The 23,114-nt window shown below is 46.3% G+C and overlaps 1 protein-coding gene across 1 annotated transcript in view; it reads left to right on the top strand.

The window, feature by feature from the left end:
* LOC116820008 (gamma-aminobutyric acid receptor subunit beta-4) overlaps nucleotides 1–23,114 on the top strand; it is an 89,289-nt gene that overhangs the window by 54,670 nt on the left and 11,505 nt on the right. Inside the window, exons 4-5 of the mRNA XM_032772183.2 lie at nucleotides 9,705–9,925; nucleotides 19,826–19,908. Coding sequence (XP_032628074.1) covers nucleotides 9,705–9,925; nucleotides 19,826–19,908 — 304 coding nt within the window. The remainder of the gene's footprint in view (nucleotides 1–9,704; nucleotides 9,926–19,825; nucleotides 19,909–23,114) is intronic.

Below are 23,114 nucleotides of genomic sequence, written 5' to 3'. Positions count from 1 at the left end.
TACCCACAGTGCAACGCTCCAGAAATCGACACTAGCCTCGGTACATGGACGCACACCACCAAATTATGGTGCTTTGTGTGGCCACGTGCACTCGACTTTATACAATCTGTTTTACAAAACCAGTTTATGTAAAATCGGAATAATCCTGTAGTGTAGACGTACCCTGAGTCAGCATTCCTCAGCAGAGAGGAGCAGCTCTGGAATGTGAATGACTGTCTGACCCCTGGGATGTTCTTACCTTTCTTCTGTGTGTGCAAGGAGGAGGGGAAGGGAGAGAGGGGAAAAAAACCCTCCACCAAACCGGAGACTGGAGAGTAAGGGAGGAGAGGGAGACTGGAGCTGACAGCTCGGAAAGAGCCAGTGGCTTAGTTATGTGGAGGGAATGGCAATAACGTAGGGGGATCCCAAAGGGATCCCGAAAGGACAGTCACGCTCAGAAAGCCTTCCAGCAGGCTCAGGTGCTGTGTCTGCTCCAGGAGGGGGTGAATGGGAGGCGCAGCGCTGAGCGGGACCTGTCACGCAGCTGGGCTCCCAGGGCTGACTCTTTGATGAAAAAAATGAGACAATAAATAAAAAAAAAACCTAGAGCAGTAGCTGGAGAGCCAGAGACCAGCCAGCCAACATGGCCTGTCCAGATCTCTTCCATGGCAACCAGGTGAAGGGACCCTGGCAGGGGATTTGGAGAAGGGAAGCCCCTTATCTAGAGAGAGCACAGGACACATGCTTCTCCTCCAATTATTGTGATAGACGTGCAAGTGTCTTCCAGCTGAGCGAGACTTAACCCAGCTGCTCCCACTTGGGCCAGAAGGAGCTGTTCCCTCAGTTGCCTGTTGCCTACGAAGTACTTCAGTTCCCCGTGGTTGGGCTGGGGCACCGTGCATGCCAGGCACAGACAAGTCACAGCAAGTCTAGCCATGGCAGCCAAGTTTAGCTAGAGCCAAGCTGCTGCGGCTCATGTAACTGTGTATGTCTTTGCAAGAGCATAGTGTCCCAGGGAGTTAAATGAGCCGGGTGTGGGATCGCTCCCAAATCAAGGTAATCCTAGACAATACAAGCCATGTGGCAAACCCACGCAGTGTCCTGCTACCAGCTGGCATCTGTAACACAAATGCTAGGCTTCAGTGGAACCTGGATTTGGCCCTAATGGCAAAGTTTTAAAGGGTAAAATCCAGGTTCCACTGAAGCCTAGCCTGAAATGCAATGGCAATGGCAGTACCCACAGAAACACACGACTGCTGCATCTGCAGAATCCCAGAATTTGAGCATGCAGGTTGAGTAACTGTGCATGGAGACTAGGCGCTAAGGTATAGTTCAGGGGACCCAGACATGTAATTAGGCTCATGGTTAGTGTACTTCATCAGGGCATATCCCCTTTGGGGAGCTGTGTGCCCCCAAGGAAGTGAGGAGGGATCAGCCTCTGCCCCCCTCATTAGTGCAGAGAACGGAATTCTGCCTGGCCATTGTTTGGGCCATGCAACCCTCACCTCCCACTACATACCCATGTAAGAACTCAATGGGCTCTCCTGGCCCTGAGTGAATGCATGCTGCTGAAAAGGTACTGAACTGAGAACTCTAGCCACCTCATCTGTACTAGGAAATGTGTAAGCAGTTTTGCACAGACACATTTCCACCAGTGGGGTAGCTGCAGCATAGAGAGGGTACCACTGTGCCCTCCTACCTGGTTGAAAACAAGGAGGTCAAAATGCCCATCATTGTGTCTGCAGCGCAGCTCCCGCTGTGGGTAGCAGTGCCGGAGAGCTGCACTGCTGTAGAAAATCACATAGCCTGCGAGCATCCCCATAGCGACAAGCTCTTCTGTTTATCCTCTGCACCAGCCCAGCACAGGCAGCAGGGTGACTATAGGCCACACTGTCCCACTAATGCTTACCTGGGGAGACCAGCCCAAGGGTGCAAGGTGTGTTCAGTCCCCAGGCTCTCACCTCTTTGCAGAGATTACTGACGGAGGACAGTGGGTGTTCATTTTGCTGGGGATGCCCATTCCCTTGAGAATCAACTCATTGCCTGGGGGGCCCGTTGACTTGTGAGAGTGTGCAGAGACTGGGAGCTTTGGGAAGCTACGATGTCAGCATGGCTGGTGGATAAACCCCAGAACACAGGGATCTTGACTGATGCCCTGTGGGGTCCCTGCTTGACGCCTTGTGAGAATGTCAGTGTAGGGAGTCAGGAATCCAGAGCCTGTGGATTACTGCACACATTGAATCAGTCTGGTTACTCTGCTCCAAAAGAATGGTGTCACCCTCAGTTATGATGCTATCCATGTCTGAAGGGGATGCTTCCGCTGTAATCTTTTCTAATAGGTTTGTAGCCCTGCGACCCTCATTGAACAGATCGATACCTGTAGTTCTAGCATCCATCCATGTCTGGATATTTTTTCATCCGTCTATCATCTGTTAATATTAGGAAGATACAGGTGCGCTGGATAGAGCTCATGGGGTCCCTGCTTGCTCCATGGGATACAGCATCTATCAAACATAGTACATGATTGGCATGCATGGCTTCTTTCCTCTGTGATACAGTCTCTCTTGCATGCTGTAGGGTAACTTATCAGTGCCTTCCCCTGTGGCATGGGCTCTGGTTTGGTGCACTCTCCTTCAGATGTAATAAAGTACCTGTTATGTGCATTGCACTCTGTTAGCAGCTCCCAGAGAGCATGCTCCGTTCTCAAAGTCTCCCCACCCTGTGCTTTGGAGCTGCAGCCCATTAATATGTCAGTGTCAGTGTCACTTCTTCTCCTGAAGAGAACTCTGACCTCTGACTATTGGATGCCTGCCTGGCTCTTTCACTTCTGTCCAGCAATCACACGCATCACTCAGCAGAGATTGGCACTGGGCTGGGAGAGGAAAGGAAGATACTGAGAAATGGAGTGAGAAAGATGTATGGGAAAGAGGAGGAAGAGAGAAAAATCAAAATGGAGAAAGAGAAGGAGGAGATGGGCATGGGGTGGAGGGGAACAGAAAAAGAGAGAGGAGGAGTGAGAGGGAAAGAGAGCCAGAGACGGGGAGAGTCCATGAGAAGCACTAAATACTAAGTGGACTGTAGTACTTTGTAAAAGATAATGGGGATTATCTAGAAATACAGATTCATGGCATTGCACAGTAATGTCTGTCTGTGAGTTGGAGGGAAAGGAAGCACATAGGAGCAGCCAGGGAATCTGGGAAGGAACTGGCTTGAATATTTGCTCTTCCACTTCCCAGAAAGCTCTCTGTAGCTCACCAGTGCTAGATGACTGGTTTATAAAACCAGTAGGGAAATAGCATGCTGATTGAGAAGGTTAATACCTTATGTTTTAACCCCCAGATCCTCTCATTCCAGCCTAGATCAGGTCACAAAAGCCATGAGTTTTATATACTCTCACTGTGGTCCGTACTGATCATTTGCCCTCTAATGGGGTACTGGCCTTTAAAGCCAGGGGAGATCGGTTTGGGTGTGTGTGGGGGAGCAGTTACCCCAGGTATCCAGGGTAAGCAGATGAAGAATAGAAAAATAATTAGAGCAGTCATTTGGAGAGAGGAAAATGGTCTTGGGAAGCAGTTAGTGTTGGGGAGGGGGAATATATTGTTCCTTTAAGGGTCTGGGACTAGGAGCCTTATAGACTGAGTGAGGCCAGGGTCCCATCTCTCCCAGCCAATGCAGACAGGTGTTTGAGGTTATTAAACCCACGTGGGGAGAATCAAGACTCTGATTAGTGTCTGGGCTGGTGACTTAAGAGAAGGCTCCAAGTTTAGTCAAGGAGAAGCTGTTGAAAAAGCCTGGAGGGAGGGATGAATGAGTTTGATGTGCACAGTTTCTAGGAGGACTGTGAAATCCTGGACTTGAGAGAGCATGCAGGCTGGGCAGGTCAGAAGTGAAAACTCTCAGTCCCCAGGAAGGAAGGCTGTGAAACCTCTGAACCTCAGGGCAGAATCTGTAGGCTCTTAAGGCAGGGCTGAAAGCAAACCTCATAGCCCTAAGATGGAGGCTGTGCAGTCCTTGAATCTGAGTGGAGAGTTGACAGTCCAGGACTGGTAATGCACAGGCCCAAGAAGATGGATTGGGAAAGACCCTGAATTAAAAAGGGGAGATGGTTAATCTGAATAAATTAGCACTGATAATGGGGGAATAATGTTCTTAAAGATGGGGATAAATGATTTATTCTTGGAACTCAGAGGGAAACTGAGGTCAGGTGCCTTCTGGCTGTCCCAGGCCACAAGGGGATGCTCTGGGGCATCACCTGTCTATGAATTCTCTTCACTAGCCCACCATGTAGTTCTTTAGAACTCAGTGTATATCACAGAGGGGTGTTTTGTTTAAGGGCTGAGGTGCAGAGTCCTGAGGGGAGCCCAGACTAGGAAAGCCAGGGTCAGAACTGAGGTGTATTGGCAGAACTAGTGAGGGGTTCTAGGACTGGGACAGCAGAAGGTACTGCTGGTGACCTGAGGAGCATTGGCATGACTGGGGAGGAATGGCAGAACCGGTGGTTCAATAATAATAAAAATAGGCACCACGCTGATTTGTTCTGCTCCTTCACTCTTACAGGGGAATGCGGGGCCAGAATGTTGAGGGGTGTTTCATTGCAAGTATGTGGAGTTCCTGGGGAAAGGCCTTCTGAAGATATTGCTGAGCATTCTGAGAGATGGGGGAGGAATTTAGCAATCCTTAAAAAAGCCTGTTTGTGAACCAAACTCCTGGCATGTTCAGGGGTGAAGTCAGAAGGCAATATCAGTATGTGGATTTTGATTAAAACACAAGACTAAGAGTCAGGAGACCTGGGTTCTACCCCAGCTTTGTGGCCTTGGGCTACACTTAGGCCTAAATTTCCTGTAAGTGTCTAGTAGTTATGGGTATCTCAGCTCTTGGGTGCCCTACGTGAGCCTAGTTTTTAGAGGCACTGAGTGTTCACAGCTCCAGTTGAAGTCTGGCAGGAGAGAGGCTGGCAGAATGCCTCCCTGACCTTCCCAGCACGGATCCCCTTCAGCTAGCTGCTCCACAAAGCAGCCCCATCACAGGGGTAGCTCGGGCTTCCTACATCCCTCAGGAGAGAGGTCACACTCTCAGAAGCTGCAGGAGTCTGGCTGCCCCCAGTGCAAATCCACAGGGTAGGGTGCCTCCTGTACCATCTCTTCATTGCTTCACAGGAATTTCCTACAGTGACTTATGGGGCACTTCATATTTATGAAATGGTTTTTAGCCATTAATTTTGCCAGCAGTAATTTATTCTGAAACTTCAGTTCAACCTCTGTAGCCTACGCCCTATCTTAGCCCCACCCCATTCCTTGTCCTACTTTAACCACACCCACTCAGTTTATTGTAGCCCCACTGGATATATCATAACTCCATCCCACTCTCTGATGTGTTTTAGCCCCACCCACTCCATAGCATTGCATAGTAGTGCAATAGATTAGGAGTCAAGACTGTTTGTATGGATATTCTCCATGTAAAGAGAAAGCAATGGTGTGCCAGCACTCCATCATCAGTGTTATGGCAACTTGGGCTACCATAATCTCCTTGCTTCCTAAATATGGCACCATTGCGCATAAGTTGACTACCCATATAAGCTTCAGGAGAAAGAACCAATTTTCACAAACCCATCTTGTATCCTGACAAGGGCAGCTGAATTGCAGGATGCAAAAAATCCTGAATTGAAAGCGAGATGGAATGAGCCAAACCCTGTCCCCTCCAGCCCAATCAGCGTTTCACAAGATGATGAGAGGAGGCTGCTCACACAGAGGATCATGAGATCACAACACTCATTCCAGGCTGCTCTGAAGCTGAAGCAAGATAGTTGGGAAGAGCAAGCAGCCGCTCTGTATGGGTATTGTCTAGTTACTATGCCTACCATCTAGGGCTGTTCTTATAAGGTGACAGAGTCGTGGTGGAGTGGGCTGAGGGATTTAGCAGCAATTATTTTCACAGTAATCAAGCCCCCCCATTTGGCCTGTCTTGATGTTTTCACATGGAAATTCAAGCTCCATTCACTTGGCTGAGGTTTGGCCTATTTTCAGACACCCAAGGAGGGCTTGCTACACAATGCGGGATCATTTCATTATTTTGGGCTCTTAGCTGGATTTAGTGCTGGACTGACAGCCCTAGAGAGCAAAGTCCTCTGCTAATCCCCAGAACAAGTGCAGCATGGGCGATGGCAGCGTAAGCTACTCCCCGCCATCCTGTCAACATGCCCCAACCCTGACAGATAGGTTAGCTCCATGGGGAACAAGATCTCAGCCTCCCTGCCTTATTATGTAGTCAGCCTCTCTGCTAAGCCATAGGACTGTTAATGTCCCCTTCTCATTGTGGTTTTCAAGACATGCTTCCTTGCCTACTTAGAACTTCAATGAAGCCCTCAATTCACTTCATATAGTGAATCTAGGGGTAATGGCTTTCAGTCATTGCCAAGCTAGCCTGACTTTAAACCCCTGGCTTAGAGATGAAAGTTGACATCTTCCCTTAACAATCCTTCTGGTTTTTAAAAGAATAAATGAAGTGAAAGTGGCTTCCACTGCCTGCTTCTTTGCAACAAACATTGGCCGAGCCAGCCAGAAATCCCCTCCCTGCCTCATGCAGATTTACCCCTGGGATATATTTTCTTTAAGTTTATGTATATATCGATACACATAATTTCCTCTTTTTTGGTGGCTAAAAGGCAGTGCTGTATAAGAGAGAGAGAATTATGATCCAGAGGACAGTGAGAGTCAGGAGACCCGTCATCTAGTCCTAGCTCTGCCACTGACCCACTGGGTGACCTTGGTGAAGTCACTTCTATCTGTGCCTCTGGTTCCCTTTCTACCCGATGTGTATCTTGTCTATTTTGATTGTAAGCTCTGCAAGGACTGTCTCTTACTAATTGTTTGTGCAGCATCCAGAACAATGGGGCCTTGATCATGATTGGGGCCCTTATATGCTCTTGCAAGACACGTAATAATAATTATACACCCAAACCTGGAACAGATTCCCTTCTAGGGGTCCAGCCACTAAATGTGGCAGGTGAAGCTTGATGTGGCAGCACTCCATCAACACTGTGGTGATGAGAGCCATAGACATGACCATTAATATGATTGATGAATGAATCTGGGATATACACAAACCTCAGCCTGATCCCCAACACTTTTGGGATCTTCATAGAATCACAGAAATGCAGGGCTGGAAGGGACCTCGGGAAGTCATCAAGTCCAGCCCCCTGCACTGAGGCTGAACCAAATAAACCTAGACCAGTCCTGACAGGTGTTTGTCCAACCTCCTTCACAAAAGCCTCCAGTGACAGAGATGCCACAACTTCCCTTTGGACGCCTATTTCAGAACTTAACTAACCTTATAATTAGAAAGTTTTCCTAATATCTAACCTAAATCTCCTTAGTTGTCAACTAAGCCCATTACGTTTTGTCCTATCTTCAGTGGACATGGAGAAAAATAGATCATCATCCTCACAGGAAAAGAGCTCAGTGGTTTGAGCATTCACCTGCTAAACCCATGTTTATGAGCTCAATCCTTGAGGGGGCCATATAGGGATCTGCAGCAAAAATCTGTTTTGGGATTAGTCATTCTCTGAGCAGGGGGTTACTCTAGATGACCTCTAGAGGTCCCTCCTAACCTGATATTCTATGACTCTTTAAAACAGCCCTTAACTTATTTGGAGACTGTTGCCAGGTCCCCACTCAGTCTTCTTTTTTCAAGACTAAATAGTCTTGTTTTGTTTAAACTTATCCCCATAGGTCAAGTTTTCTAAACCTATGATCATTTTTGTTGCTCTCCTCTGGACTCTCTCCAAGTTGTTCACCTCTTTCCCAGTGTGCAGCACCCACAACTGAACACAATACTCCAACTGAGGCCTCACCAGTGCTGAATAGAACAGGACAATTACCTCCCATGTCTTACAACACTCCTGTAATTATACTCCAGAATATTAGCCTTTTGCTCAAATGCCATCACCTTGTTGACTCACTGAGTTTATGATCTACTCTAACTGCCAGATCCTTTTCAGCAGTACTACCACCTTGCCAGTTATTCCCTATTTTATAGTTGTGCATTTGATTTTTCCTTCTTAAGTGAAGTACTTTGCACTTGTCTGTATTGTATTTCATCTTGTTGGTTTCAGACCCATTCTCTAATTTTTCAAGATTGTTTTGGATTCTAATCCTGTCCTCCAAAATGCTTGCAACCCCTCCCAGCTTGGTGTCATCTGCAAATTTTACAAGCCTACTCTCCACTTCATTATCCAAGTCATTAATGAAAATATTGAATAGTGCCAGACCCAGGACTGACCCTGGTCAGACCCCACTTGATACATCCTCCCAGTCTGACAGCAAACCATTCATAACTACTCTTTGAGTACAGACTTTCAACAAGTGTATCACCTTAGAGTAATTTCATCTGGACCACATTTCCATAATTAGCTAATGAGACTGTCATGTGGGACTGTCTGAAAAGCCTTACTAAAATCAAGACATATAACATCTACTGCTTTCCTCTCATTCACTATGCCAGTAACCCTGTCAAAGAAGGAAATTAGGTTGGTTTGGCATGATTTGTTCTTGACAAATCCATGCTGGCTATTTCTTATAAGTCTGTTGTCCTCTAAAAGCTTACAAACTGATTGTTTAATAATTTGTCACAATATCTTCCAGGTATTGAAGTTAGGCTGACTAGCCTATAATTCTCTTGGGTCCCTTTGTTCCCTTTTTTAAAGATAGGTACTATGTTTGCCCTTCTCCAGTTATCTGGGACCTTACCTGTCTTCCATGAGTTCATGAACATAATTGCTGACTGCTCCGAGATTGCTTCAGATAATTCCTTAAGTACCCTAGAACAGCGGGTCTCAAATGTTAGCACCCCAAGGACCCCCATTTTGATTTACAATATTTCACGGACCCCCAAGTCGGCTATAAGGCGCCACAGGACTCTTTGCTGGTTTTACAGATCCAGACTAAAATGGCTGCCCCTCTGATACTTAATATATTTAAAGAATCTCTTTTTATTGCCTTTTGTGTCCATTGCCAGATATAACTGATTTTGTGCCTTAGCCTTTCTGATTTTGTCCCTATATGCTTGTTCTGTTCTTTTGGTCTCTTTCTTAGCAATTCTTTCATATTTCTACTTTTTGTAGGATTCCTTTTAGATGTTCAGGTCATTAAAGAGCTCCTGATGAAGCCATATTGGCCTCTTAGTATTCTTCCTATCTTTCCTTCACATCAGAATAGTTTGCAGTCGTGCCTTTAATTTTGTCTCGTCGAGAAACTGCCAGCTCTTCTGAACTCTTTTATCCCTTAGATTTTCCTCCCATGGGACCTTACTGACCAATTCTACTGATGGAGCCACTGCCATTCAAAAAAATTTAGCCAACTTTGTATGTATTCTGTTGTCTCCCTGATCTCAGACACATGCCATCACACTGTGACTCTGGTGTTAAGGAGCAGTGGGCAGAATGTGGAGCAGGAAAGAGGTGGCTGAACTGCAACAAGTTCTGTCTTTTGAGTGTTGAATCAGTGACAAGTCAAGCCAATTCCTCCCCTTAGAAAGCTCACTCCAGTGCCCTGTAGCTTTACTTTTCCAAAAGAAGGCACAGTTCCTATAACACACCATGTGGGTAATGCAGACCCCTGGGTGCAAAAGCTTTGGAGACATGTCAGACATCTCAGTGGCAGCAGGAGTGAGACAAGGGACCAGGATGTCTCCCATGGGACAACCTGACGGCTCTGTGTTTTCTATCCCAGGATTACACCATCACCATGTATTTCCAGCAGAGCTGGCGGGACAAACGCCTAGCATACAGTGACCTTCCTCTGAACCTGACCCTGGACAACCGGGTGGCTGACCAGTTGTGGCTTCCTGACACCTATTTCCTGAATGACAAGAAGTCCTTCCTGCATGGGGTGACAGTGAAGAACCGCATGATTCGGCTCCATCCAGATGGGACAGTGCTGTATGGCTTGAGGTAAGCGTGGGAGGAGTTTTCATTACTTGTATGCTCATGAATGACATTGCTGTCCTATCATCCAACTCTCTGGCCATACACAGACCATCTCTCAAAATCCGTCTTTAAAGAAAGCATAGCCAGGTCAAGAAAGACTTGCACAAGAGTTGCTCACTTCTAAGTGGTCTAATATCGCATTTCACATCAGAAGTGGTTACATTTCAGTGGTGGGCAAAGTGATCCCTGAACTGGAGTAGACCAGTATTAGGGGCAGAGGAGTAACTGAGGTTGCATACTGTTTCAGGTTGCTATAGTTCAAGTTGCATAATGTTTCCATTTGAAATGCCACTTTCAAAATGGCCTAGTGTGGCCTAGAAAATAGAGCACTGGGCTGGGACTCAGGAGAGCAGGGTCTTATTCACAGCTCTGCCGTTAGCCTGATAGGTGACCTGGGGCAAGTCACATCCCTGTCCTGTGCCTCAGTTTCCCCATCTGTCAAATGAGGATAATGATAGCCACCTCCTCTGTAAAGTTATTTGAGTTCTACTGATAAAAAGCGCTTTCTAACAGCTCAGTATTTCAATAATACGTTAATTATAACTTTCTGCAAGTTTGGGTAATAGAGATGAAATTTTCCAGAAATTTTCCAGAAATTTGCTTTCTGCCCAGAGGTGAATATTGATGCAAAGTTTGAACCAAATCAGATCAAGTTATATGAGACAGTATAAATATATACTTTCTCCAGTATAAAATAAATAACTTTTTGCAGCTTTTTCTTTGCTGGCTGATACTAGTTCCAGGATGGTTGGGGATAGAAAGTTTGATACTTAGCAAGGAAATAGTGCCCAAGTTTACACACAGCTCTTAGACCTGCCACCAACAGTCACAAATAAATGAGACAGCTGCACTGGACTTACTTCCCAGCCCAGCAAAGGGGAAGGAGATCTCTCCATTTGGAATGAACTGCACCAATCTTTACCATACACAGCACCAGCTCCTTTGATGCTGCATATTTTGGGGGAATTTCCATTTCATATATTCTACAATGATTCCTTTCTACTTAACTGCTGGGGCTGCAGCTGAAAAGAGCTCAGAACTACCCTGGACAGGCCATCTTCAGGGGTGAGACAAGGGGCCTGGTATTTAAGCTAAGGAGGAAGAGGATGACTGAGGTATTTGCCCCTGTTACCTACAGGCTCCTGTTAAGATCTGTGTTTAAATAAAAAACTGTCTGGTGGGTTGCTTGGAGTCTGCTCCCTTGATGGCAGAGCACAATGAAACCCACCACAAAAGTCATGAGAGATTCAGAGTCTGCAAGTCCTGTTGCATTCAGTGGAAGTTTCTGATGTTCATTGCAGGCCAGAAGTCTTAATGTGATGAAACTGCAATCTTCTGAGGGACACTTTGGAAAGTCCTTCCATCGTGTGCATAGAGGTTTGAGGCAACATTTTCTCAGGGGCCTTTCATTTTGCACCTGTGTTTTTGCTGACATCAATAACTGCAAGGTGCAATTTTGCGGCGACAAATAATTTCTAGCACATTAAGTAGTATGTGGACACCTAACCGGCAGGTGCAGTTGGGCAGCTAAATACTGAAGTGTTATGCTTGCAATTATTTAGATCCACAAAACTGCACCCTCAGTTATATGCATCTGCAAAAACATGGGAGCAAAATCGCAGGGTTCTTCTGAACATTAGGTCCTTTCTGTATTTTGGTGCCAGATCTACTGGGTTGTGTGGCATGTGAGAGTTTCACTGAAAGGGGAGTCTTTCAAACTGAGCTTCCAGAGTGGAGAAAATTGATACAGTGCTAAGCAAGGTGATTTTTGTTTCTGTCTTGTGTTTTTCATAGTTTTTCTGGCCTTTTTTACTAGTACCATAGCTATGTTTGTTTCTTCACATGCCACCTTCCTTCCAGTCCCATCCTCTCCATCAAGTTGATCTTGCAGTGAAGTTACTCCCTCTTGCTGTGGCATCTTAGTCATTTTCTTTGCAACAGACTGTGATGTTGGAAATGCAGGGGCATTCAGAAAGTTACAAACTAAGGGTTTTAAGCACACACTTAAGTACTTTGCTGTACCAGGGTCAGAAGCTCAGCTCCTTGCAGGATAGAGCCCCTAGGGTCCATTTAGGCCCCACTGAAGTCAATGGGAGCTTTGCAGTTAACATCAATGAGAACAAGATCGAGCTCTGAGTAATTTGTTTTCATGGACAAATGAGGCCTTTTTCTTCTTCCCCTTTGCTCTGTTGTGACAGTCCCTCTGTTGGGGAGAAGTACATATGCTTGTTTTTGATAGAATTAGCAGATAAGTGGATGAAGGGAATGCAGCAGATGTAATATTGCTTCGTCTTGGGGATGTGTTTGATACACAACGTCTGATGAAAGCTTATTCCACAACTAATTCGTATTGGCTTGGACTGAGAGCTGGTTGGAGGACCATAAACAGATGGGACCTCTAATCTATAATGCCAGGAATCCTGGAGGAGTCATACACCAGGGCAGGAAATAACCAGACCTGATTCAATTTAGAGTAAAAAATGCAAATATGTAGGGACTGTAACCCAAAGCTCCGGGGCGAGGAGCCTGGGAAGTTGTGGTGCAGGAAGAGACATGGGGATAGCATCTCTAATACCCATAGTTCCATGGAAAAGGAAAAAGACGCAATAACTTGGCTGGAACCTGGGGCAGATCTGCTGCAAATATCAGACGCTTTATGAGCTACTGTGAAAAAGACCCTTGCCCTTGGGGTTCAAGAGCCATTGGTTAAACTTTGGTTCCCTCAATGAAAGAGTGAGAGATACCAGAAAGATACCATAAACAAACAGAAGTTTGATCAAGCCACAAGTGCTGAATAGCAACTGCATCTTCATGCTGGGCATTGTGAAGGTCAGTACTATATAAGTTACTTTCCACCATATACAGTAGCTCTGACAACGCTCCTTAGTCCCTACATTTGACCTTGGGCTAGTCCAGTCCCAGGCACTACACAGTTCTGTCAGTGGACTTCAGTCTAGATCTCTTGCACTTCAAGGATTTAAAACTTGCTTTCTCCCCCACAATTTTGTCAACTCACCTCAATCCTGATCTGCATCACCCCCATGCTATTCCATTTCCAGACCCCTGTAACGTCCCTCAATCCTGAGAAGTGGTTGCTGGTCATGTGGCAACTTTGTAATGGAACAAAGAGGCTGAGTAGAAAACAAACTCTTTCAGCTTTTTGGCTGGAGAGTTTGGCGCTGTGCACTCCAGCCACGAACAGCAGCTTGTCTTAACTTGCTGCAGCACCATAGTAAGGGAAGAACAGGGATTCACCAAGAATTTGTAAACCATTCAAGGTCTTCAGAAGTTGTGTTCACTGCCAGGCAGAAAGTGATGTTTGCCAGCATATTTTTCTGAGAGACTTTGAAAGGTTAAATGTTTGAGATTTTTCTCATTGAGCAATTAATAATTTTGCCTCTATAAGTCCCCATTAAAGTCAGTAGGAGTCCAAATGGTCACGTCTACACTGCTGCAGGAAGTGAGTTTGTCAGCCTGGACAGACAGACGCATACAAGCGGGGCTCAAGCTAGTGTACTAAAAACAGCAGTGTGGACATTGTGGCTTGGGCAGCAGCTGACCTGACCCCCTGGGCCTGAGCTGGACTGGCTAGCCTGAGTCTCCACCGGAGATGCAAAGTTCATACTGCTATTTTTAGCATGCTAGTCGAGGCCTGCTAGTGTGACTCATTCTGCCTAGGCTGGGATGTTCATGCCCAGCTGCAATGTAGACATAACCCTCTGAGGTGAACTCACTCTGTGCTGCTCAGAGTTGTGGGGTTAATCCCCTCATGGCTCACTGACCCTGTGCTGTTTCAGTTCTGAGGTGGCCCCTGCTCACTTTCCTTCACTTCTGGAGTCTTTGCCTTGATGGACTTTGTCTTTTTTGGCTTCTTGGAAGAATTTAAATCAGTGGTTCTCAAACTTCTCTACTAGTGACCCCTTTCACATAGCAAGCCTCCGAGTGCAACCCCCTCTTATAAATTAAAAACACTCTTAAATATATTTAATACCATTATAAATGCTGAAGGCAAAGCGGGCTTTGGGGTGGAGGCTGACAGCTCGTGACTCCCCATGTAATAACCTCACGACCCCCTGAAGGGTCCCAACCCCCAGTTTGAGAAAAAACATGATTTTTTTTCTTGCTTTCGACTGTGTGTGTTTTAGGATTTGTACCAGTACCTACCTACTTTATACACTGAAATAAATTAGCAAACCAAGAGCTGGCTCCATCTCCACTCACTTGCAGGACCTGGCAATTGTGTACAGAGTTCCCCTCTCTCATTCACAACCATGGATGGACTTTCTGAAGATAAGGCAGAGTTCATGGTGTCACGATGTCGGGCTTTCCAGTGATGAGGAAAGTTTAGGAGGAGAGGGACTTCATTCTATTTGAGAAGACCTCAAAGGAGGGAAATTCCCCCCTGTGCTCACGCGTGTGCAAACACACACACACCACATTAAGAGTCTGCTCCTATTTCTTTTGAAGGCAATGGAAGTTTTGATGACGTGCTTTGCCACTTTACTGTGCCAGCTGATGAGTGTTCTTCCCCTGGTCCCTTTGATGAAGGGACTGAGGGCAAATGGATGGTGAGAGGCCAGAAAGGGCTTGAATGAATTGAATGGAGAAGTTTGATGGAGAGAGCTGCTGTCATCAAGGGAGGAGCACAAGGCCCAGGGACAACAAGTGAGACAGACAACTGGGAAAAAGCAGGCTGAAGGGAAATCCAAATCCAAAAGCAGGTCCAGCTGGGGCAGTTGTCAGGACCAGGTGCCCGAGAATGCTGGAACTGATCTACAGGCTTCGCAGCATGGGCCCGGCACAGGCAGAGACCTGAATATGGCAGGTTTTTAATAGCAGCTCTGAGCTCTTTCCCTCTGTGTCTGCGATCTTATGTAATCACTCTACATAAGACAGAAGGAGCCATTAATAAACAAACAGCAATGAGGAGGATCAGAGAAGGAAACAAAATGGCTGATATTTTGTCTGTCTGAGCTGGAACACTTAGGCAGGGGGAAAAGACAGATTGTCTTGGGAGAAGGGAGTCCCTAGCATGAGATGCGTTAAGATTCAGGAGTCCTGCCAGAGCTACGAGCAAGGTGAGGCAGGATGAAGCCCCCTGGTCCCTCTTAGCTCATGATGATAAGCAGAAGTATTAGGAGGTTGAATTGGATCTTCACACCCCTTCACATACACACAGCCTAATAATTCTCTGCCTACGTCAGTGATGGGAAAACCCCTAACAGTTCCATTTGATGCTTCCCAGTAGGTAAGATGCTTCTCACAACTGTGTCCAGACCTCTCATCAGGCTGCACATCTTATGAGAACAGTGTTTGGGATCCATTCATGTTGTAACAAATCAGGAGCCAACTCAGAACTTCACTACTGCTTCATCCTGGCATTTCACAACTATGCAGAGCTTCATGATGGCAACTGCCAAGGCACATACCTCTACTACTTGTGCTGAAGGAGAATCCCCATTAGCTGCTAGCAGTATGGTGTATATGACACACTGTCAGCTCTGTTTCCTTCCCCTGGAGGGAAGTGGGGACTTATGATCAGCCACAGATTTTTATCCAAAGTACTTTGTGTATTCCAGGGCTAGATTCCTCCTTTAAAAAGATTTCCAGAGTTGTCCTAGCCTCCATCTCTCACCAAATGAAAGCTGTCTTGTTCACCAGAAATAGCAGCTCTGTGTGACTTCTTCTGCATGTCAGAGCGGAGCAGAAATGAGTCACATGGAAGGGCAAAATCCTCTTTGGGAGGGATGTGGGGGGAAGAGATTATGATTTCAAGGAAAGTGGGGTGGGACAAGGGTAGTAGAGGTGATTGTGTTCAAGCTGCAGGGAACTAGCCAGCGTTTGTGGTCAGTGGGAGGCCACAAAATCAGGCCATTACACTGAATGCTGCGTGCAAGAGGCTGGTGAGTTCATCCCTCTGATGGGCAATGTCTCTACGAATTCCCATCTAAAAGAGACAAAAATTCACACCAGACAAATTTTGAATTAAAAAATAAATAAATAAACAATACAATCTGGTGTCATTCCAATATCTTAATTCTAATGTCAAAGAGAATGTGACATCCTTCTCTTTTGTCACCTCCCCCATCTCCCCCCCCGCCATTCTCTCCCTTTCTCTTTTGTTTTCCCCCTGGAAGCAGTATGCTCTGTCTGTAGCTGTTTACCGTGGCATAGTTTGTTCTGTTTCTTCACCTCCCTTCTCACAGGAGGAGACTTCGCTCCGCCTGCTTTCTGTCTTTTAACCTCCCATTCTTCTTCTGCCATCCTTCTCCCATCTCCTTCCCCTCACTACCTCTCTGGATCCCCCTCGGTTTCTGTCTTCTCTCCCCCATTTGCCTCCCGTGCTTTATCATCTGCTTTGTTGTCTCACCTCTCCACCATCCTCCCCTGTCATTCCTCGCTCTCTCATCTCTCCTGCCCCTCTTCCCATTTTCTCCTTCTTACGTCCCCTCTTCCTTGATTACTCTCCTAATAAGCATCAGCCATCCAACAGTCCATATTATATAATGAACAGCTCTATCTATCCTCCCATGTGGATTTGTGACATGTGCCGTTGGATATACCATTTTAATAGTCACCATAGTGCATGTGATAGCTGCTGGACTGATCACCTTGGAGACTAATAGGCTTTATGCACAGAGCAGGTACGACATGGTCAGTGGTGGAGCAGTCCCTTCACTGACATGCCCCAGAGTTGCTCTGGACCATCTTGGCAGCTCTGGTTTTTGTGATGTAGGCACCAGCTAGACTGAGTCCTACTAGCTCCCGTCACCGACAAGCTGGTTGATGGTCATGGCTTTCAGTCGCTGCCAAATAAGCCATGTCAGCCCTACAGTTCTTTGAACATGCCACACAACAGAGCAGGCAAAATGGAGGGTTGAGCCAAATGGGCTACCTATGTAACCACCTAGGCAGAGACCACGGGCTGCCAAACAGACCCTAACAGCATCAACACACTTCCAGGGGTGGAGTTCAACCACATGCCCTCATTGTCTCTGGGCATCAGAGGGCACATGGCCAGTCTCATCCATGCCATATCTGAGGCATGAAGGCAGCTGTTGTTGACCCTCACCTTTCTCCGTGCCATTACCGACTTTAATCCAGGAGAGGAGTAAGGCAGAATTCTTGGAGTCCAGATGATACAGATAGAGGGGATCCCCGCACGTGAATATTCAAAAAGCAGCAGGATTATCACCAGCTTCTGGGGCAAGTTCATCCCTCCACATGCCCCCGTTCTATCCCGTGGGTAACATCATAACATGCAAAGGGAGGAGGGCATGTAACCAGGCATGCATGGCACACGCTGCTGGCCAGCCAGTGGGCTGTAGTTTAAAGAGAGGAAGGGGGCAATTTATCTGATTCTCTGGGGTCAGTATATCTCAATCCTGTTTATTGCACAATAATGATCATCCCTAACTGGTGGTTGTATTTGCTCCAAAATGCAAGGAGCCATATCCTGCTCTTAGTTACGCTGCTGTAAATTGTAATAAACCCAGATTTACGCCTAGAATGGAATTGGCCTTTGGAGTGTAGCATCCATAGCATACCGTGTCGTGCTCTGGATCTGAAGCCAGCACTGCAGGTGACAGCAGAGTCCTGCTGGGAGGCCAGAGGGTCACTTGAAAATCAGGGCAGCCCTCCCCAATCGTCCTTGGTTCAGCCAAGTTAGGACAGAGGCTCTGGGAAGTTTTTAGCCCACTGTGTCCCACAAATGGGGTGGAAAATGTTCATTTAATACATTTTTGCATCTCGCACTTTGGGGAAAATTGAAGAATGCATTTGCAGATGCTATTTCCCACAGGTGTGGCATAATATGTACAGTATATGCCATGTGCGGCATAGGGGATGAGTCATGCACATTTCCAACTCGTCGGTCCTGGCACACGCCTGCATTAGCCGCTGTGCTGACTCCGAGGTCTGTCTTCAGTAGGGATGGATGCCCCATGGAAACCTCATCTCTGCCCCTCTGAGGTGTCTCCTGACCATAATGAGACTGCTGAGAAGGGATGAGACAGGCATTGCCTCTCCCGTTGGAGGTGCAAAGTTTGACTGCTGCTAAAGCAATAAATGAAATACACAGTCATTTGTGATCAGTTTTAGGCAGCTCATTTTCCCCCTCTGCCATGTGCAGCATTCAGATTAACAAGTTAATTTTTCCTTCCCACCCTGGCCCTTTCTTCTGACACAGGGCAGTTACAATGTTGTATCTAGACCCCGTGAGGATATATATATAAATTCCCTCCATCTCTCCAGATCTATTTATAGCATGGCAGGCAGTGGCAAAGGCTCTCCTCAAGGCTTCATCTCCTACAAACAGTCTTCACAGACAGCAGAGAGATAAATTTAGCACACAAGATTTCTTAAAGAGACAGCTGCTCAGTGAAGCGCTCTCTCACTCTGAGTGCATTTCTGGCTCAGCTGAGTGCTTTCTCTCCATTTCTTTTCTCTGCTCTCCTCCCCCCGCTTTATCTCTGTGTTTCCCCCCCCACACACACATACACCCTGGCTTTCTGTCTCTTCTTTCCTCACTGAATCTTTTGCTTGATCTGAGTCTCATTCTCTCTGGCTCTCTATCTCCTCATTCTTTATCACCCTTTCTTTCTCTCCCTTCCTCTCTCCACTTCCCAGGCCACAGGGCTCAGAAGATAACAAAGCTTCCCTGTTAACAGTTCACTGCTTATGCCTGCATCCAAAAATATGTGTTGCTTGATTAATGCCTTCCAGATGGTTAATTGAAAGGGGTGCGGGGGGACCAACCCTTCCCCCTCACCTCCCCTACACACACACACATTGCACAGAAAGGAGATTGCATTCAAAGGAGATTGGGTAGTCAAGTGAGGGGGAGCAAAGCCGGCATGCCTGAGGGATAGCACACTATGAGGACAGTGCTGTGTTGCCAGGCTGGGTAACCAGACAATGATTTGCTCTGTCCCCCCCAGCTGCCCCTCTTCCATCCGAAGCGCACAGCAGCCACATGCAAAGGAGGCAGTGCAGCAGAGTGAACACCTCCCTCCCCAGTCTTTCTTTCACCTGCTGCTTCCCCTCTTTCACACATGTGACACATGCAGTCCCACTCTCCACAAACATAAAAGCACATATCTCCACATTCACCCCACACACACACAACACATCGCATACAAACGTGCACAACGCCATCCACGCACTCTCACGCCCCCGCATCAGAGCTGTGTGAGATATGTGTGCGTGTGTGTGTGAACACACACACGCACACCTATCTATTGCAACCCAATTCATTTGTGCTATGCCCATTATGTTAACATAATTGGGAGTTGATAGAAAAGGAGACATGCAATTCATTAGAAAAGGAGGTTCAAAGAAGTGAAATTTGGATAATCAGATTCAATGATAGAAAGATAGATTAGATGGAGGGGTAGGGGTGGTGATAGACAAATGTCATGGTGACTGGGAGAGGCTGGCTGGCTGGCTGAATAGACAAATAATCAGATAAATTATTCTCCCTTATGCCCCAATGCAGAGCAATTTAATCAACACGCGTCTTCTCTTTTATAAGCATGGGTGTCCTCTCTCTCTCTCTTTCACAGACAGAAAAGTCTCTCTTCCTCCCTCATTTTGAAAGCCCTGCCCCTCTCAGTGTCTTTGTCTCTCTCTCATGTATATACAGAGGAAACAGCGCGCCCTCCCACCTTCTTTAATAAAGATGCAGCCTGGCTGACGTGAGTCACGAAAGACTTAAGCCATGCAGTTGAGGGTGAGCTTCATTCAGTTCCCCCTCCCCACATACTTCCCTCCCCACCATGGCTCTCCCTGGTTACCATAGAAACAGCAGCCCCTCATGCTGCCTGACTTTCATGTCTTCCTTTAATATTTTTTTTTCCTTTTCAGAATCACCACCACAGCTGCTTGCATGATGGATCTGAGGAGATACCCTCTGGACCAGCAGAACTGCACACTAGAAATTGAGAGCTGTGCGTATGCTTCGTGCCTTCCCCTGCCTCCCCTAGGACTAACATTGCACATGTCATAAGAGGAGGGAAAGCAAGGGGTCCCTGCATGTTACTTCCCCTTCCAGTCTGTATTGTTTTCCACTAATTGCTACTGAGGATCTGCCATTCTTCTCTCTCTTTCCCCACTGGTGCAGTACACGCACTCTCCCCTGACTGGGTGCTGTGACTTCCACACCCATTTGTCTCTGTTGTGGCTGGGTTGGGGCATATAGAAGAGTCTGGCTTGGCTTCTCGGTCTCCCTTTTCGAAGGGTGGGAACCACTAAGGTGAACCCCCAGCAATGGAGAGTCGGGAAAGAGGATACCGGGGCACCAGCATCAGGGTGAGATTGAAAATCTTACTCACTGTGGCAAGGGTTTTAGAAGCTGCCATTTCACCGGCAGCATTTTCTGGCCTACTGAATATTTGCAGGAGGGGAGAGATGGAAATGCACCACAACATCCTACAGGGACTGTCCAAAGCCACAACTCTCACAATAGTGAAGATGAAGTGTCTGGAGTTTTTCCTTTTTCATAAGGAATGTCCCCGCTATGTCCACCGTCTGCAATGTCCATGTTGCCTTCATAATGCTTCATGTGCCGTAATGCTTCATGAGTTCCAGCAATAGTTTTGATTTGGTTAGGGCAAATTGCAAATTGCAGCGCTTAGCATGGTGCATAGTGGAATGTAAATGAGGTCCTGATGGAGGCAGTAATGATATGTCATAGCTGGTGTCTCTTAGTCTATTGAGCGTAGTTTACAGTAGAACCAAGAAAACAGAAGGCAGAGAATTGCCCACAGCTCCCCATCTCGGGATTGTGTTTTTAGTGAGACACTCTCAAGCTAATTTGTTAGCATCAGAACTATGTTTCCTTGCAGTATGTAAAAGACCCATGCAGAGGAGGGTTTATTTCCTTAATGCTTTTGTCTTTTACGTATTTGGCATGTCTGAAACTAGCACAGCTCCATTTTGTTTCCTTTCTCATTTGTGTGCCAGCATTGCCAATGGTGTCAGCAGCACAGCTTTGGAATAGAAGCATTGGTTATTTATTTATTTATTTATTTATTTCGCTGTGGTCCTACCTAAATGTTTTTTAATCAAAACCCACCAAAACACCCCTCTCACAGTGACAGGGTTATGGATTTATGAAACAGCAGTGGACAGTTAGAATCCAGAAGACATTCTCCTCCGGCAAATCAGCTTATGGCAACTGCAAGATAGGTCAAATTTGGGACACAAATGGTGTGGTGATGTTTGTGTGACTCCAGCAGTGAGCCAGTTCTCAGATACAAGGGATTAAGGAGGCTTGGACTAATTACATGGAGCAGCGGTGTGATGGGACATCTCTGCAGTGGATTCTATTGGGCATGGAGGCCAGATTGATAGTTCTGCCCTGAATCCCATCAGCCCCTCTAGCTCCTCTCTTCTGCTCCAGACAACAAGGGCTATGATAATATAGGCCAGTTGCAGAGTCATAAGGTTTAAAGCCAGAAGAGAACCCTAGATGATCTAGTCTGACCTCCGGCATATCACAGACCACTGAACACCACCAGCCATCTCCACACCAAATAACAACCAGAATTAGGCCAAAGCATTACAACTCTGAGGAGACCAAAGTGTTGTGTGCCAGAAGCAGAGAACAGGAGGGACCGAGGTGCACCAATGCCTGAGGCCTCTGAAATGGCAGGGAACTGAGTAAGAGCTCATCTAAACGAATAGTTAATCTGCGTCAGGCTGGGATAGAAATCTACCCCACAGTAGCCTGCAGCATGCTAACTGTCCATGTGGATCCTGATGTCATGCACTAGAAGTTCCTTAGTACGCATTGATATCTCCCCGTTTAAATGGGAGTAGATCAAAATCCACTATGGAACTTTCAGAGCACCTCAGCATTGACCACACAGACAGTTAGTGTGCGCTAGATTTCCCTCCAGCATGCTGCACGCTGTATGTCTAGGCAAGCCCCGAGTGAGGTGTACCTAGATGATTAGTACCCAAATGGTGTGGAAAGATCAAGCTGGAGGAGGGGAAGGATGTCATATAAGACTCACAATAGAGTTTGTCATAAAGAGATGAGGCTACATTTTCATAACCTTGTGAGCTTAGAGCTTGCATCCTGAAAGGTAGCTTCTTCTCCACGTGCCCTCCTTACTGCTGTGCCACTTACTATAAGCCAGTTAGCCTGGCATCAATCCTGGGCAGAGTAATGGAAAAGCTGATCTTGGATTCAACCAATAAATAATAGGAATATAACTAATGCAGTTAACATGGTTTCATGGAAAAGAGTCAAACCAACCTGATTTCATTCTTTGACAGATTACAAGTTTGATAGTTAAATGTAATATACTTAGACTTTTGTAAGGCATTTGACTCAGTACCACTTGATATTCTGATTAAAAAGAAGTAGCACTGTATGGTATCCACAGAGCACATGTTAAATAGCTAAACACTGGCTAACTGACAGATCTCAAAAAGTAGTTGTCGATGGGTAATCATCACTGAATGAGGGGATTTCTAGTAGAGTTCCTCAGGGATCAACACTAGGCCCAACACTATTTGACATTTTCATCAATGATCTTGGAGGAAATATAAAATCGCTGCTGATAAAATTTGTGGGTGACACAAAGGGTGTCAGGATGTTAAATGATAAGGATAAAGCAATGCAGATTGCTTGGTAAGCTGGGTCCATACAAACAACATGTGTATTAATCCTGCCAAATGCATAAGTATGCATTTAGGAACAAGGAATGTAGGCCAGACCTACCCAATGGGGGACTGTACTCTGGAGAGGATTGAAAAGGGTCATAGTGGGAAAGCAACTGAACACCAGCTCCCAGTGCAATGCTGAGGCAAAAAAGGCTAATGTGATCTTTGGATGTCTGAACATGGGGATAGAGAGTGAATAGGGAAGGGATTTTTACCTGTACACAGTGTTGGTGACACTGATACTACAATACTGCATCCAGGTCTGGTGTACATGATTAAAGTGGAGCGGATGCAGAAGAGAGTCATAGAAATTATTCAAGAGCTGGAGAAAGTGCCTTACAGAGAGAGACTTAAAGAGCTTGATCTGTTCAGCTTATCAAAAAGAAGATTAAGAGCTGACTTGATTATGGTGTATAAGTATCTTGATGAGGAGAAAATACTGGCCTCTTTAACCTAATGGAGAAAGGCAGGACAAGAGCCA

This window comes from Chelonoidis abingdonii, chromosome 8 (genome assembly GCF_003597395.2).
Source record: "Chelonoidis abingdonii isolate Lonesome George chromosome 8, CheloAbing_2.0, whole genome shotgun sequence".
Lineage (NCBI taxonomy): Eukaryota > Metazoa > Chordata > Testudines > Testudinidae > Chelonoidis > Chelonoidis abingdonii.
The sequence above is the reverse complement of the archived record's forward strand: the minus strand, read 5'-3'. Positions and strand labels throughout refer to the sequence as shown.